Source organism: Nasonia vitripennis, chromosome 1 (genome assembly GCF_009193385.2).
Source record: "Nasonia vitripennis strain AsymCx chromosome 1, Nvit_psr_1.1, whole genome shotgun sequence".
Lineage (NCBI taxonomy): Eukaryota > Metazoa > Arthropoda > Insecta > Hymenoptera > Pteromalidae > Nasonia > Nasonia vitripennis.
Genome location: NC_045757.1, coordinates 32,275,043 through 32,288,490, shown reverse-complemented (window position 1 = coordinate 32,288,490; position 13,448 = coordinate 32,275,043). Strand labels below are relative to the sequence as shown.

At 44.1% G+C, this 13,448-nt stretch overlaps 1 protein-coding gene across 2 annotated transcripts in view; it reads left to right on the top strand.

Moving 5' to 3' along the window:
* The window catches only part of LOC100118280 (chitin synthase chs-2), a 31,360-nt gene that overhangs the window by 6,201 nt on the left and 11,711 nt on the right, over positions 1-13,448 (top strand). For both annotated transcript variants that reach the window (XM_008216907.3, XM_031933531.1), the window contains exon 2: positions 13,293-13,429. In XM_008216907.3, coding sequence (XP_008215129.1) covers positions 13,314-13,429 — 116 coding nt within the window. In that variant the 5' untranslated portion in view covers positions 13,293-13,313. The remainder of the gene's footprint in view (positions 1-13,292; positions 13,430-13,448) is intronic.

Sequence of the window (13,448 nt, the reverse complement as noted above, 5' to 3'; positions counted from 1 at the left end):
ATAGCGCGTCTGCGGTGCGGAGCTGCTGTTTTTCGTTGGAGGTGTGTACGCGGTTGAGAATAGACTTTGTATTTATTTTTTACGATCGTTTGAGAGATCAACGCATCGATTGTACATAGTTGCGGTACATTCCGACGAGGCGAAGTATATAGAAGCTGATGCGCCAGCGCGGTGTATAATATATAATCTCTTGCCCAATTCGCGCGACAATAAGCGGCGCATCACGATCGACTGCTGCATTCTTTATCTCTTCTCGTCGGTGTGTGTATTATCTATAGATATATACGTAGTCGGGGTGTATATAACACAGATGCGATGATTTATTCGCAGTAATTTCGTTGCAGCTTCGCGTTACACTTTGCGCAACTTGCCGCTCTTTATGAGGTACGCCATAGGTATATGTATCATAGAGAGATGCATTCGTATTATTATTCTTTTAAGCACGAATGCTTCAGAGATGTATATATTTGTATAGATATACCTACGTATTATAAGGAATTAAAATTAACATATATATACAGGAATCGTTAAATATGAGGGTTACAAGTTATTCATAAGTAAATCGTATGGAAGTGAACAGTTCAAACAGGTGACCAAAAAGGCATCTTTGGCGTAGGTCGGACATCTCTATATGTAAACCCGGTGTGAGGATTGAAGTATAAGGGAAAACGGGAAAGTGACTGTGCGCCACCTATCGTCGTTTACACCAGAGACTAGCAAGAGCCGGGAACGCAGAAAATAAATCCTGCGTCGCAAGTATTTAGCAATCATAGATCTCAGTGCGTATAAAATTGAATAATTAGCGGTCGCAATATAAATTTCGTAAACTTTCTTACTATAAGGCTCACACATATTACTTTATAATAAAGCTATTCTCTGAGTCATCGCGTCATTCTGCTGATTCACGTCGTTAAAGCTCCTCACGCGCGTTATTATATTATTAGAATGAAAAAACCCCACAGGAAATAAGTTTCCCAATATATCCCGTGTCGATGTGCCATATTACCCTATACATTTATATTCCGCGAATTCGAACACACGCACTATATTACTTTGTGTATACCAGCAATTCAGTTTGCCGACGTAAAGGAAATTATTCATGCAGTTATACGGGTATAAGGAATCGATGCAGATCATAGCATACAGTCATGCATAATGCACGCATTATTGACAAATATCAATAAACTTGGATCATGAGCGCCACGCGCGAAAGCAATTACTTTGCACGTTCTCTCTATCATTTTCATGATTTCATACAACGTATACCTACGTGTATTCGTTAGGTGAAGGTTAAATTACGACCTGACGAAACAGCTGGACGAAATCGTATACGCGGAATTCCTGCGAGAACACATATAACAATAGGCGAACAGTATAAAAATCGGCTCTGCGCGCGCGGTGTGATTTGATAAATTTGAATGAATTTACAGGCTCTGCGGTATATCAACGGACGTTTGTATATTCGTATCCATTAGTGAAAGGAGTCGTAGCGGCCTGAACTGTTTATGACTGTATTATACGTCCTGCATTCCTCGTTGGATAATTGTTCGGTGAATAATAAAATGCAAGTATAGGCTAAAAAGGGAAATTTGCCCGATATACATTTGCAATTGTTGGACGCGGCTATGAATGATGAAGGAGTGTATTAAGTGTTTATTCCGATTCCGGATCGGAAAAGTGAAGCGCATTGCGCAATCGCATTTATATACTTTCCTCTTCCCCTCGTATAATACTCGAGTGCAGCCTCCTAAAAGAGAGTCATACGCGGCCGAAAACGAAAGTGAAATTCTGGACCACAACAAAAATACACTCTCCGCAGTGCACGTGAGTCACGCCCCTCCTTATATTCCGCAACGTTATATTACACACGCATTGTCCAGCCCGCTCTACTCACACATGCTCGCGTAAAGCGCTGTGTGCCTGTATATTGCTCTAGTAGGAGAGACCTAAAAGTGAGTGTCGACCGTGTGGAAACATTTAAATATCGAATAAGAAAACGAGTCTAGAGATTATTGCGCAAGTATACAGCGCATATATATATATATATATATATATATATATATATATAAGTGTATAACGGGCCTCTCGAGCGAGTCTCTTGGCAACGCGACGACGACTGTTTTCTATGCTCACCAGCTGATTTCTCTCCGCGCGAAAAGCCGGAAGAGATCGGATTTTTGAAAAAATGTGGCGATAGGATGACGCTTCGAAAAGTATTTTCTTTTTTCTCTCTTGTGAAATCGTGTACCTGAAGAAAATTATAATTGTAACAGCGTTGAGCTTTTGTAACTGTACGCAAATCGGCGGGAGCGATTAGTTCGATTGGCGCGCATACAGCGAATATTTTTCAATTAAACTATATACACAAGCCACAATTATACGGTCTACCCGCAGCCCACCTAAAATAGACGTATACTACGTATAAGAAACGGGAGCAATTAAACGGAAGCGAAAATTGAATAGCTCAATTTTACGCCGCTGCCTAGAAAAAAAAGGGTAATTACAATATCTCTTTAGGCTAATCACCGGTTCTCCGCTGTGTGTGTAGAGGTATATGCTGATATACTTTTAACGCTGAAATTAAGTTATACATGCGCAACGAGCTCTAGCCGATCGATTCGCGGTGCCGAATGGCATAGGCGATTTAATGCCCATCAAACTCTGAGCTTGTGTATGTGTGCTTGCCTAACGCCCTGAAGCCAAAGGATACACGTACTACAATTAACTTTTTTTTCGGGGCGCGCTGAATTTCTCCGCGCGCGGATTTAGGTCGCTTTTGTTTTATGCCTCCGATCAAAATTGCTCCGTAATTATCAATTTTAACACTTATCGTTTCGTTCTCTATTTTGACGATGTAAATCTTAAAGAAGCTTGAAGAATATGAAGGCCGACCGGTGTGCGTGTGTGTGCATCGAGGATCAAAAATTCCTTTGAAGGACGAACCACTTGAAAATAAGCATCAGCGACGTGAAAACAAAAAGAGCTAATAATCGAAGCTCCTCGTCGAGCAGGAAGAAAAAAGTAAACTCGATTTCAAGCTCGGAAAATCGGCTGCATAAACTCGTTCCGGCGAGATGATCCACTTTCGGATTATATATACCCACGAGACTATGCTCTGATAATCCTGGCACAATTCCGAACGACTCAAATGAAGCTCACTACGCACATTATGGAAAATTCAAAACATCCGCGATCGGTATTACAGGGAAATCGGGCTAAAGACACATGGCAAATCAGAACAGCAGCAGCAGCAGCAAATTACGTCGCGGCATAGTTTCGCGCACTTCGAAGTAAGTAGCATAAAAGCGAACAGCTCGACTTGTGAAAGTTATTCGCAACGCGGCGGCGCACGAGGCCACAGCGTGCAATTTCTTTTTTCTCCCCTTCGCGTCTCAACAATAATCGCGATGGCAAAGTTGAAAATTTTCGATTCCGCTCTCTCTCTCTCTCTCTCTCTCTCTCTCTCTCTCTCTCTCTCTCTCTCTCTCTCTCTCGGGTGTAATCGATCATTCGCCGCGGTAATGGTCGACGGTTATAATTGCGTTCGCCGCAGATATCGGTTTATCGTTGTCGTATAGTGATCGGTATTATAAGCGGCCGATTTATATATAGCCGCAAAGATCGAGTTGTTTGAATTTTTTCAACGCGGATCGAACATTGAATTCCTGTGATACGTACGTACATAACAAGCTTTCAGGTTTCCAAGATTTATTGGGTCGAGAGTAATGAATATAGCTATGCAAATTGCGGTACTCGATCTGCAGTTCACTGACATTCCCGCTGTGTGACTGTATGAAAATACGAAACTGGACACGGGATATATAAACAAAAATTGTCGGAGTAGCTTAACTCTTGAACCTCTTGAATCTATAAGCGAGTTCAGCGCGATAAGCAGCTGACGTCGCGCGTCTCTAGAAAGTAGTATGGTATACCGACTAACGCGCGAGCGATATTTAAAATACCGATCGGCAATAGATCGAGTCGCGATAAGGATAAGTGACCAGTAGGCGAGAGATTCCTACGTTCGACTTGCTAAAAAATCGGTACTCGAGACGTAAGTAGGGCGTTTTCTCGGTTATTCCAAATCACAGTATAACGAGAGCTTACCGATCGTTACGATAAATCGTTACGCCACGACAATGGAAAAAAGCACCGACAATCGAACTTTCTTCCATCTCGGAGAGTGACTAATAGAGCGATATTCGAACTGCCAATTCTTGAAGCCAACCTCTAAAGATCATACCGATAACAGCAGCTGTACAAGCCGAGAAACGCACACCCACACATCATGACGTATTGTACAGCCTGACACTCGTGTCGGTCGTAAGCGATGACTGGTTATTTTCATCGATGTCCCTTTCTCCTTACAGCTGGTATATACGTATAATATCGCTGATAAAATAAAGGCCGCGAGTGTCGGTGTCGTAACGCCGCAGCGAGAAACGATCTCGTTCGCGATCGACGTTTGAAAAATGCGCGCGCATATTGTGTCTATTTACAGCCGGACATCGTTATGTATCTCGTAGGTATTTTTGTATAAATGTACGTGTAGTATCGAGCGGAAGCTACAAAGGATATTTTCTCGGAGCGAAGGATGTGTGTGTGTGTGTGTGTGCTCTATTGCGCGGTATGAGATTTCGTGCTGCTTTCGAAATGACGGAATGTTGTGGACGTCATGCTGAGGAATTTTCGTTGTTCTTATAGGGGAGTCGAGAGAGAGAGAGAGAGAGAGAGAGAGAGAGAGAGAGAGAGAGAGAGAGAGAGAGAGAGAGAGAGAGAGAGAAACGATATTGTTAGAGTAACATTCATCGTTTGGTTTTTAAAATAGGTCGACGAGAATCTTTAAAAACCAAGCCTCCGAAAACCGAAATTTTCTTCCCAAAGTCATTAAAACGTCGTCTACGGTTATAGCAGCGTTTCGACAAAAGACCTCGAGTGAACCCACTCATTAACTGTAAAGCAAACGCACCGAAATACATCAGACATATCACTACAAGTTCAGGGTCGCAACTCTTCAATCGCAAAATATAAAGCGGCGACCTGTCGCAACGGATGTAGGTATATCACTCTCGAGGATGAGAAAAATCGACACCAGTACGTACAAGTGTACACGCAAAGCTGACATACATCACTCCCGCGTGTCTAAGCATTGTACCTTCGTTGTGTGTTTCCAAGTGTCCATACATATATCTCTCTCTCTAGTCGCATTGTAAGTCTCTCGCAAACACAAAAGAGAGAGAGAGAGAAATAATAAAATATGGCCTTGTGCGGGGTGTACAGTATATATATAGTATAGGGGGCCGTATACACGCTCACGTTGTGACACGCGGCTCTGTGTGTTCCAGTCTATTTTCTAACCGGGGCTATATTTCGCGAGGCGGCGGCGTTTTGAAACGTTACTTATAGTCGCGCACTCGGCGTGTGCGGAATGCGCGATAGTGCGTGTACGTACTTTTAGAAGCCGATAAACAATCGAACGCGGTGTATCAAAAACTATAAATTTTGGTCCCCGTGCGACGATGGATTTACGATATACGTCGTGATTTTTTTCTTAATACACGGTTTCAAACTAGAAAACCATACAGATATAACGCAAAAAAAAGATCATGACCGTCTCACCTCTTTTAATTCAAGGTGCGCCTCTGCGGCGTTGCGAAAGTTAACGATCGCACATCCTGCAGTACATACAGTCTCGCGTGTGTGCAGCGTCCACTCCATGGAAGATCGTCCGAAGTATTACACACGCACACGTGCGCCGCGGGATGACTATCTGGCTTCCGTTTTTCGCAACGGCTGCAGCTCCTCTCTGGTACCATACACATACTCTTTCTCTCTCGATCGCTGGTATAGTACAGCCGCTTACTTTTCTCTTTCACGGCGCTGCGCGAGAGAGGATCGCGGATGTTCGACGCAAGGCCGTTTCGCGCCTGCTGATGCTATGTGGCTCTCTCGCACGAGTGAGTTTTTTTCGTGGGATTATTTACTGGAGAGGAGTATAGTCTGTGAGAAATTTACAAATTTAATTTATCAAGTCCAAGGTTTTTCTTCTTTTCTATCCTGATGGGCTCATTTTTCCCACAGGCGAGTGAAAAATCTTCAAACGAACAGCTCCGCCTATGTACATTTGAATACACGTCCGGTGACTTGAACGCCTGGACAAGGAAGTCGCTGTTTCGTCGTCTATCCACTCGTTGGGCTCTCTCTCTCGCCCACATCGTGTGCCCGTCAAGCGCAACGGGTATATAAAACTGGGCATCTCGCGAAAACCTTCGAGATGTTATCTCGTGTTTATACATCGCTAGAGAAGCTTTTGTGCGGCTGCGGCGGCGATATTCTTTTATTTTTCCGCGGCAGAAGGAATGTCTTTGAAAGCGAACGCGCCGAGGGAAGAATTCGAATAATTGAAGGGACGCTATTTTTATTCCATGAACGGATAAACGAAGCTTTGTTCGAGAGGTATGTTGTCGATTGAATCTATTGATACTATTTTGGTTTTGAAAGAAGTCATAAAGTCCTGTTTTCGCGCATAGTACATAGAATTATTCACATACTTCCAACCCGATCATGCGGATCGAGTGTGAAGCAATTTCTAATTTTAACGCGCGTTTATCGGTATAACTCGATACCATTTAAAGCTACGCTTATAATATCAAAGGTTCACATTCACATTTTACGGCGTATTTCATCAGAAAAGCTCGAAAGCCTTCACCAAATTCCCGACTACAAGAAAATAAACAAAATTTAAATTAAATTCATAAATCCGTCCCATAAATCAACTCTCGATTACCCTCATACCCTCGTACACGTTTCCTCCTCGTTTCATTGCACTTCGAATAAAGTCACAATGGGCCCCGCGTGTAATATAAGCGAAACCCCGCGGCGTCTCGAGAACCCGATCAGCGCTGTACAAAAAGCTGGCGCGCAGCCCTCCCTAGTCGTAAATATCGTACAAAACGAGCGCGCGCCCTTAAATCTCAATTACTCCCCGGCATGTGGCGCGACCTTCGTTACGCTCTTTACACACACACACACACACACGTATAGCACCAGGGCTTCGGCTCGTCGGATTTTTTCGCGCTTAAAATAATAACCCGAGCTTTTAACGCTGGTTATATGGATGTGGGAGAGAGAGAGAGAGAAGGCTATCTCGGCATTGTCGGATAAATCAGCGCTGCGGGTATAGTGAGTTGAAAAAGGAGGAGAATTAATGGTTGCGCGTGTGGGTATGTAGGTATAGGTAGACGTTGTGAGAGATTGAGAGAGAGAGAGAGAGAGAGAGAGAGAGAGAGAGAGAGAGCTTGTTGGAATTACTTCTAGGACGAGGATGATGAAGGGTGAAATATGTATGCGATGCTGCGAAAAATTTGCCGAGCGAAGATCGTTTTTAGCTCGGATGCTCGCAGGGCAAACAAAGGGTTGAGGTTGTTTGTACTTTGTAAATTGAAGTTTTCGTAAGAAATTCTCAATTTTACTAACGCGTCCGTACGGTCGTGATCGAAGATCTGCGTCGAGATAACGTAAAGTCCGCGCAAGTAGATTAGTACCAAGTCAGGTCAGACAAAATATCGAATTTCCTTCGGCGAAGAAATTTCGCCCCCTAATTATCGTAACTCACCGGCCTCTCTGCGGAGTATTTCCTTAAAAAATCCTCAAATTTTTACCTCCCGTAAAGTCAGCGTCGTAAAACCTCAGGCTCCTTCCAACAAATTACCAGTCCCTTAATTACCTCCTCCTCCTCCTTCAGGTACGTTATACGTATGCACTACGTGCTCGTCGGCGGATGTAAATTTCGCCAAGACGCCCACATCGCGAGAGCAAATAGAATAGCGTCTCTTTCTCGGGGTAAGATGAGAGTCAAGCGCGCAGGTGATGACCTCAGCGGGACAACGTCCTCGCAGGAGTCAAGGGACTTGAGAGAGAGAGAGAGAGAGAGAGAGAGAGAAATTCCCGATCGTTTTGCATTCCTCGCTGCGCGCGTGTATACCGCGACACTACTCGCGGTTTTCGTTTGTTTTTTCTTCAGAGGCGACAAGGTACAGTTGGCGAGGGAAGGTGTTGAGGGATTTTTTGATGGACGAGGGTGAGAGATTATCCGATCGTTGCTGATGATTGAGTGCATGCGCGGTATATTGGAGTTGTGCGAAAGAAAATTGTTGATTTTTTTTCATACGTACAGATAAGAAAGACTCGCAAGCCTGATGATTTATGAGTATAGCACGAGGGATCGGTCGTTAGTAGCCGGCGAACAGGATATAGTTTTGTACTGGCCTTTTCCCCGCACAACTTTAGCTTCTCGACTGAAGTTTTCGGCGAACGACGCTAGGTGGCGCATAAGCACTTTCGCGTTTTCCTCCAACGGTATCTGCGTGTACACTGCATATATATTATACCCGTGTGCTTGCAGGCCATCCCCAAACTGCCTTGCTGAGTCTAATGTTGGTGCCGCTCATGCTATATCGCCATTAACCTATGTTAATGCAGAATTATATTTTAGGGGTGAAGATTAATATCATCATTCAAGTATTGAATGCTCATATGGTTGAATTTATATAGCTGTCATATAAATGTACCTATATATGCGATTCCCGTTCAATACTTATCACACTTACGAAACTGCAACACTCACGATTCCTTTTTCATTTCAAATAAAATGAAAACGCCACGTAAATAAGGGAATAAACCAACGAAAATCCAACGCTGAAGAGTGTCGAAATCTCTCAAGCGGCCTGCAATAGAAAACTCCAAAAGAGAAAGATCTGCCACCAGTATACACACTTAGAAGCATTCAGCCAGTACAGAATCGGTATCAGTCTATATACCGATCACGCGCGCGCGTGTGTGTGCGTTTCTTGCTCCATTTGCGCCCGTGGGCATCTCGAGCGCGCGTGCAAGCACTAACGAGCGCCGGCAACTCGGCTCGTCGATTTCGGAAACGAGCGGCATTCTTTTTTTGTCGAATTCCCTGCTGTGTGTGTCTCAGTGATCTGCGTGTCTCGTTCTTCTCTTCGATATCCTCTCCTTGAACGATACTGCTGGCGATACGAGAATCTCGCGAACAAGTCCTTCGAAAGAACGTTTCGATACAGATGCAGTAAATACGTCGCTTTCGACATCCGTTTCCGGCGAAGCGTCTGCTCGATATAATGCGGAAACTCGCGGGATCGATTTTTTTTCAAGCGAATTCGCTAAAATCACATATAGATGAATCACGAAGAATCTGTGATTCACGAGGAGAATCTACTGTTGTAACGAATCTCGTTTACGCACGTCTTCTGTTTCGAGAGAGCCGTTTCACGCAGGTGTCAAGCACCGCGAGAGAAAGAGGCCGAAAAGACGCGAAGGCGAACAGACGTCCTCGAACTCCGTAACAAAACGAGGACTACTAAGCGAGGCGCCGAAAAGAGAACGGTGTCATCGTATATATATATAGCTGTGGATGAAAAGGAAGAGTTGTAAAAAGTTTACTTTTTTTCGAAAAATTGCGTATTTGGATTCCTTATAATTTTTTTTTTCAACTCACACCTAAACACGTCAGAATAATTTTCCATAGCATCAGATGTAGGAATGCGACGAGAGAAAAAATCGACATTTCAAAGCGACTTTCTAAGAAGCCCCGCGTGTATACGTTATATTCTCGCCCTATTGGCGACGAACCTGACAAAAACTCTGAAAGAGTCAGTGAACGAATTAAATCTCTCGCGAGCAGCATAATTCTGCTATCTCGAATGCAAATTTCTCGCAGCTTTGATCATATTGTTTCTCGTTTTCTTTTCACGCGTGTTTTTCTGTATACACCATTCGAATGACGCTCGGACTTCTCTTTTTAAATTCTTCGAGGTTCGGACAATCGATTTGAATGTCGAGCGAATTTTGGAAGAAATTTTATTTTCCCGAAGTGCCTAATCACACGCCTTTCTCCCCCGCCGAACAAAACGTTCTCCACAAAAAATCACGAAATTCGAAGTACAAAGCCCAAGTGCAACTGCCCCCGGTGAAAAAAAATGTCCCAAGCATCAATATCGCGAGGGCGGTAACCATCGACACGGCCGGTCGCGCTTACTGGACGTCCTTGCTACGTTATCTTTCTCTCTCTCTCTCTCTCTCTCTCTCTCTCTCTCTCTCTCTCTCTCTCTGCTCACGGCGCACGTAAAGCAACTCGGGCGACGCGACACGCTCCTTTCACTTTCCACTCGCAGAACTGCGAGAGAGAAAGAGAGAGAGAGATATGTATACAACTTCAGCGTCCAGGAACCAACAACGAGACTGAGCCCCGGATCTACGGTCGAACAAAAGACAGAGCAGCACGGCTTCTTTTTTTCGAAGGAACGCGTTCGCCTTGCACTTTTGTCGTGCGGCTGATGCGAGTGAGTTTTTGCTATGTATGTGATGATGGGTTAATTTGAGGACTTGCTGGATTCAGTGACTGGAAGAGATGAGTGTATAGGTATTAGTTTTTGACGAATCGAAAGTTTGCCGACGAGCGTCACTGTGGGGAGATCGGTCGAGGATCGGATGAAACATACGGTGGTTGTATTCGAAGAAGTGGCGCGAAAATGTAAGAAGAATCCTTGGGTGAAAATGACCCTGAAAGTCAGCATAAAAATTAAAAGTAAATCACACCCGACGATATGCTCAATCTTGACCACTACGCGTACGTCAATTTAAATATGTGCAGTATCCCGCTCCAAACTACGACAGCTTCTATCAGCCTATAACATTCCACGTGTCGTCGAACCATCGCAGCCTTCGTTAACGGACTGATAATTCCTTGATCCGTTACATTATCCCGTTGAAAAATAAAAACGTCCGATTCGTTCCGACATTTTCCCGATTCAAAACTCACTCTACTCCATACCGATCTCTCCCCACCCCGGAATCTTTCACTTTTTCTCTCAACAGAGCGAGAGAGAGAGAGAGAGAGAGAGCCGTACGCGCTCCCATAATATAGTCGCCGGGTTTTCAGTCTAGTGCATGGGCGCGAATCTCTCGCGCTCACACGCATAGTCCGGACATTTTCGTGCGTGTATTAGAGTGAGATATTTTATCTTACCGATCGTTAGTGCAAATGTGAACCAGTGCGATCCTTTCGCCGAAGGGAGAGCAACATGGAACGATAATCGAGGTTCGTAAAAGTCGACGCCACCAAGGCCGTCGGCTGTATACATCCTTTTTTTTTACACAAAGAGGAAGACGTTATACCGATCTTATGCATATCGCATCAAGGCCCCTCGCGAGGCGATTTTCGCTAAGTGGGCCTTAAAAATTCCAACCGATCGTAAAGCCGCCACCAGATGTGCGTGCGCTAAAAGTAAAAACCAGTTGAAATTCACGCGCACAGCGCGCTGCTATTGTTCAGCCGCTATCATTAGCCGCGTATTAATTAAGACACTATAAGAGAGCAACAGCTAAGCGTTCGCGCGCGCGGAGAGCTTGCAATTATACCGTATACTACTCGCACGCAACATAACGATCTTTCTCTCTCTCTCTCTCCCTCGATTTGCGAAACGAGCTCCCGAGATGCGGCTGTATGCGTTTTCCGGAGCTCCGTACACGTTATACATGGCGATAATTTGGAAATTTCTAATTTTTTGCCATCTGCCGCCGGGAGAAGAAAAATACTTTACTTGCAAAATAATAATTATGCAACGCGCCGTTATGCTCGCGAACGAAAAAATATCCCGCGAGGCAGTTGAGCTTACGTAATTCCGTCTTAATATATCGTAAAGCTGAGATTATCGGGTATCGGCAGAGCTGTGCAAAAAACCGAGCTTACATCTTTTTCCAAAAAAAACGAAAAAATCGAGCCAGACTAAAAATTGCTCAATCGGACAGCACACATGCCGCAGCGTAGAAAAAACTCGCGTAAATAATTAGCATAAATCGCGCGTCTCGATTTCGCCAATAGCAAGCGGCGATTTACATATAACGCCGCCACGAGAGATCGAGAAGAGGCAGCAGAGAATAGAAGAGAAGAAGAGGCGTGTAAAAGACGTGTTGCACTGCGGTGCAAGGGGGTTACGCAAGGAGTAGTAGCGCATCGCGCGGAATTGCAGATTGCGCCGTGCGCTACTTCGTGCCGCCGCCGCCGCCGCTGCTGCTAGTTTTCTTTCTTTTTTTCTCTCACGCGTGCAATGCACACGCGAGCGATGCTTTTCCGCATATAAGGTCTATATTGTACCTAACGCTTGCGTGTATGTGTTGGAGAGGAGGTGGTGTGTTTACTAACAGAGCGTTCACACGTGCTATCGATGAGGTTTTGACTTTTTGATTTCTAAAAAATTGTTAGTATTACTATATGGTATATGTAACGTGTATTATAGTATGAAACGCTTTCCAACGATAAAAAGCGCGTTTGTAGGCTAATAAGCGAATCTTATTAGCGGTAAACGCTCTTCCACCGACGATTATATATCTGCAAACCGCATGCGAACCGTCTACTACGTGATGTTAGCTGCATGGTTTTTTAATATCTCGAGATTTCAAAATGAAAAATTTCCCACAGAGATCTCGTACGCTCGCCGCGTGGATATATAGGTGTCGCTTAAAAGTGCAAATTTTACGACGGCTATAGAGACGAAAATGCCTGCGTTACGCGAAAGTTTTTACGCTTACTTGTGCCGATTGCTGTACAGTGAAATTTATCGACTCGTCGACTTTTAAGTTCACCGATTATCTAATAATAGTTTGAGTATTGAAAAAAGCAGGAAGATGTGTAACGAATTACTATACTCGAACCGCTATTCATCAGAATCGAATATTTAAATACACCCAATCGTAAAGCCCGCGCAAGTATCTATAAATTCTTGAAACTCTTTCTTCCTCTGCGTTCCATCAACGGACAATATGTCCATCATTAAAAATAGGCGGTGAGTTTATTTTCACGGAACAAGGAAAAATTCAACGGTCGAGAGTCTAAAACTCGAGCTCGCTGCACACTTTCACCGGATATATAATGAATCAAGGGATTGCCTTAATCTGACCCCTTTATATTATTTCTCACGATTTTATATAGAGCTACGCAAGCCATCGTTCTGCAACATTTATTCGTCTCGCTTCATATTTGTCGGTCAGAATAGAAGATCGTACAGGTATATTTACGCGCGCTCTGCGAATTTTCAAATTTAGCGCCATTAATCAAAGTCAACCTACATCGCTTTTTCATGAGAAAAGGAAAGTCTCGCAAAATTTGTTTTTCCTCTAATAAACGTAGCTATGCATAAATCACATACGCAGCTTTCTAAAAAGAAAAAGATGGTCCGGCTAAATTTAAAATTTGATTTTTCTCATTTCAGCGGTGAAGAGAAACAGCGAGAATGTCGAAGAATCATTTACATCAGCAAAATGGCTCGGTGCCCGGGGGCGGCGGTGGCCCCGATGACTTTTCGGACGACGACGACAGCACACCTCTCACCCAGGACTACATGGGCAGGTCAGTGGACTTTCTCTGT